This window comes from Notolepis coatsorum (genome assembly GCF_963971535.1).
Source record: "Notolepis coatsorum genome assembly, chromosome: 2".
NCBI classification, from domain to species: domain Eukaryota; kingdom Metazoa; phylum Chordata; class Actinopteri; order Aulopiformes; family Paralepididae; genus Notolepis; species Notolepis coatsorum.
Window position 1 is genome coordinate 220,677,693 of NC_140166.1, and position 4,568 is coordinate 220,682,260.

The 4,568-nt window shown below is 48.7% G+C and overlaps 1 protein-coding gene across 1 annotated transcript in view; it reads left to right on the forward strand.

Moving 5' to 3' along the window:
- The window catches only part of adck1 (aarF domain containing kinase 1), a gene marked incomplete at its 3' end in the record, with an annotated part of 106,891 nt that extends 103,196 nt beyond the window's left edge, over positions 1-3,695 (forward strand). The window contains exon 5 of the mRNA XM_084308547.1: positions 3,681-3,695. Coding sequence (XP_084164673.1) covers positions 3,681-3,695 — 15 coding nt within the window. The remainder of the gene's footprint in view (positions 1-3,680) is intronic.
- Positions 3,696-4,568: the final 873 nt, after the last annotated feature.

Below are 4,568 nucleotides of genomic sequence, written 5' to 3' on the forward strand. Positions count from 1 at the left end.
ACAAGGCTCTCGTCACCAACGCAAGAGACACTGGTATCGAATCCGGCTGTCAGCGTTGCCTCCGGCTTGGGCCGGCCGTCATACTGGCTCGATTGGCAGAGTCAGCGGGAGGGTGGCCTGGGTGGGTCCTGGTCGTTGTAAAACAGCGACTCCTACAGTTCGGTCGGGGCGCCTGCACAGCGAGGGAAGGATCTGGGAGAGGTAGTGTGATCCTTCCACACGTTACACTCCCCCGGTGAGAGTCTGCCAGGTGAAAAGAAGCGGTGGGCTGGGTACACATGTGTCTGAGGAAGCATGTGATAGTCTCCACCCTCCCAGACCGACGGTAGGGGGTAGAGTGTGCAACGACCAGGAAGGGGATTGGGAATTGGCATAACGCCTAACATTGGGATGGGAGAAAGGGGGGAAAAAGATAATAAAAAATTATAAAAATAAAAAAAACAGCCAGTGTTGTGTTTTTACTTATTGCCAAGTAGTTTTCACATACAAGGAATTTGTTTTGGTCGGCCACTAACGGTAATATTTACTGCTGAAATATGTGTTTATCCTGTAGTATTACTACAGTATCACAGTATCCAATACAGTATCTATTACAGTATCTAATCATCTTTTGTTGCATTTCCCTTTTATTAGTCTGCTGTAAATCCGCTTTTTACGGAAACATCAAATGGCCTTCATGACGACCATATAGTCTACATGCTGTACATCTCACACCTTAATGTGTCAGCGACCATAATAGAAAAAGGCTATTTAATCTCTGCAATCTCTCATTTCATCTCTCTCTTTTCATTTGGTGAGGTTTTTTTAGGACCACAATTTGCTATCAATTTGTATGCCGCGCGCAAGTGCACCATGTGGGCTAAACGCATCGGTGCGGGAGGTTAATTAGTCATCGTGGATCATCCGATGCTCTTTTGTAGCTCAAAATAAAAACAGCATTTACGCTCAAATTAGTGCAAAAAACAACGACATCGAGTGTCCCTGCCGAAGCTCAGAGCATCAGAGCAACCCCACGGCCCGGGTGCTGTGGATAGATCAGTGCCCGTTCTGCACCGCTCTCTTCCTCCTGGACCAGACGACACAGAGGATCCTCTCTGCTGCTCCCTCTCTGCTGCTCCCTCTCTGCTGCTCCCTCTCTCCTGCTCTCTCTCTCCTGCTCTCTCTCCTGCTCTCTCCTGCTCCCTCTCTCCTCCCACACTCTCACCCTTCCATACTATTTGTTCCTCCTTCCTTCCCTCCAACCTTCCCTTTGTCTCTTGCACTCTCTGTGTATCTGTCCTCTCTCTCTCTCTCTCTCTCTCTCTCTCTCTCTCTCTCTCTCTCTCTCTCTCTCTCTCTCTCTCTCTCTGTGTGTTTTATTTCCCCTTCCTCACCCTCCTCTTCCTCTCTCCTCCCCCGCGGCAGCCCGGTTTATCTCCTCCATCTCCGCCGCGCCTCGTGCCCACGTCTTTTCACACGTCCATTTTCACATCAGCAGCAACAACAACCACCTCCCGTTCAACATTAGTCTCGATGACAAAGACCTGACCGAGCCCCTCACAACACGGACAATTTCCCTCGGGATAAATAAAGGATTTCTATTCTATTCTATTCTATTCTATTCTATTCTATTCTATTCTATTCTATAACTTCTCCCCCACCACTTATTTGACTTGGACCCTCATGGTCCCCCTCTGACCTGCGGCTACCTATGCTAGGGGCTACCCATGCTAACGGCTACTTATGCTAGCGGCTACCCATGCTAACGGCTACCTATGCTAGGGGCTACCCATGCTAACGGCTACCTATGCTAGGGGCTACCCATGCTAACGGCTACTTATGCTAGCGGCTACCCATGCTAACGGCTACCTATGCTAGGGGCTACCCATGCTAATGGCTACCTATGCTAGGGGCTACCCATGCTAACGGCTACCTATGCTAGCGGCTACCCATTCTAATGGCTACCTATGCTAGGGGCTACCCATGCTAACGGCTACTTATGCTAGCGGCTACCTGCAGTATGCTAACGGCTACCTATGCTAGCGGCTACCCATTCTAACGGCTACCTATGCTAGTGGCTACCCATGCTAACGGCTACCTATGCTAGCGGCTACCCATGCTAACGGCTACCTATGCTAGCGGCTACCCATTCTAATGGCTACCTATGCTAGCGGCTACCCATGCTAACGGCTACCTATGCTAGCGGCTACCCATGCTAACGGCTACCTATGCTAGCGGCTACCCATTCTAATGGCTACCTATGCTAGGGGCTACCCATGCTAACGGCTACCTATGCTAGCGGCTACCCATGCTAACGGCTACCTATGCTAGCGGCTACCAATTCTAATGGCTACCTATGCTAGGGGCTACCCATGCTAACGGCTACCTATGCTAGCGGCTACCCATTCTAATGGCTACTTATGCTAGCGGCTACCCATGCTAACGGCTACCTATGCTAGCGGCTACCCATTCTAATGGCTACCTATGCTAGGGGCTACCCATGCTAACGGCTACCTATGCTAGGGGCTACCCATGCTAACGGCTACCTATGCTAGGGGCTACCCATGCTAACGGCTACTTATGCTAGCGGCTACCCATGCTAACAGCTACCTATGCTAGCGGCTACCTGCAGTATGCTAACGGCTACCTATGCTAGGGGCTACCCATGCTAACGGCTACCTATGCTAGGGGCTACCCATGCTAACGGCTACTTATGCTAGCGGCTACCCATGCTAACAGCTACCTATGCTAGCGGCTACCTGCAGTATGCTAACGGCTAGCAATCATGTCCAGTCCCCTGAGCTGACAGCTCATCGTTGATCATGATGTACTGTATGTCGGCAGCCAGTGCGGCTCCTCGCTCCCTCTCCCACCCCTCTCTGTCATCCCTTCCTCCTATGGGCCGCTGTGATGGAGATGAAGCTTCAAAACAACACACTTTTATGGAGAGGCAGGGCGCGCGCACAGAGCAGAGCTCACACTGGGAGAGTGACGGTTCATGCGGACATGTCTGATGGTCTGTCAGCGCAATTAAATGATCATGGATTTGATTTATATAAAAAAATAAACATACGCACACTTGCTGTTTGGTTATTGTTATGAATCGGTGATTGCTAATATCATCATTTGTGGCTACTTGGAATGGATCTGCCGTTGTAACTATAAGTGATTTAAAGTCATTAACTATATTGATTCCAGAGGGAATAAGCTCATAAATTATAGACAACATTTCTCTTATGTACCGTGTAATAATGAAACCGTAGGGAGTGGATATGTACCTTGAGGTGACCGGTTACTAGCACACCTGGTAAAAATGTATCTTATCAACTAAAGATATTTCATTTGAGGTGCAAGAGTAAAACAAATAAATACATAATAAAAACACAGTGATATTTATTTTTGTTCTCATATATAATAGATAATTTTCCATAGTGCCACCAGTCTACACCGGTACAGGGTAGTATACACAGCGACGCTAACGATTTTGTGTGCGTGCATGTGTGTGTGTGTGCGTGCGTTCATGTGTGTGCGTATGTGTGTGTGTGCGTGCATGTGTGTTTGTGCGTGCATGTGTGTGTGAGTGCACGTGTGTGAGTGCATGTGTGTGTGTGTGCGTTCATGTGTGCGGTGCAAGAGACAAGAGGCCCAGCTGTGCCTACTCTCATATTCATAGAGTTTATTCCTCTCTCTGTGTTTTACAGCCACTGAACGAGTGATTAACATCTTCTTCAACCGTGGAGATATGAAGGAGGGAGGGAGGGGGCGTGAGGAGAGGCACAGGAGTGATATTATGTATTAGATAATAAGAGGTTGGGGGTCTATGGCCTAGGATCCAGTCCCACCGGAACATTCTCTCATCCTGTCCCTCTCAGCCTTCCTACTGTCTCAACAGGGAGGTGTAGTGGTTACTTCCTGGTCTATACGGAGGTGTAGTGGTTACTTCCTGGTCTATAGGGAGGTGTAGTGTTTACTTCCTGGTCTATATGGAGGTGTAGTGGTTACTTCCTGGTCTATAGGAAGGTGTAGTGGTTACTTCCTGGTCTATAGGGAGGTGTAGTGGTTACTTCCTGGTCTATACGGAGGTGTAGTGGTTACTTCCTGGTCTATAGGGAGGTGTAGTGTTTACTTCCTGGTCTATATGGAGGTGTAGTGGTTACTTCCTGGTCTATAGGAAGGTGTAGTGGTTACTTCCTGGTCTATAGGGAGGTGTAGTGGTTACTTCCTGGTCTATATGGAGGTGTAGTGGTTACTTCCTGGTCTATAGGGAGGTGTAGTGGTTACTTCCTGGTCTATAGGGAGGTGTGGTGGTTACTTCCTGGTCTATAGGGAGGTGTAGTGGTTACTTCCTGGTCTATAGGGAGGTGTAGTGGTTACTTCCTGGTCTATAGGGAGGTGTAGTGGTTACTTCCTGGTCTATAGGGAGGTGTAGTGGTTACTTCCTGGTCTATATGGAGGTGTAGTGGTTACTTCCTGGTCTATAGGGAGGTGTAGTGGTTACTTCCTGGTCTATAGGGAGGTGTAGTGGTTACTTCCTGGTCTATAGGGAGGTGTAGTGGTTACTTCCTGGTCTATAGGGAGGTGTAGTGGTT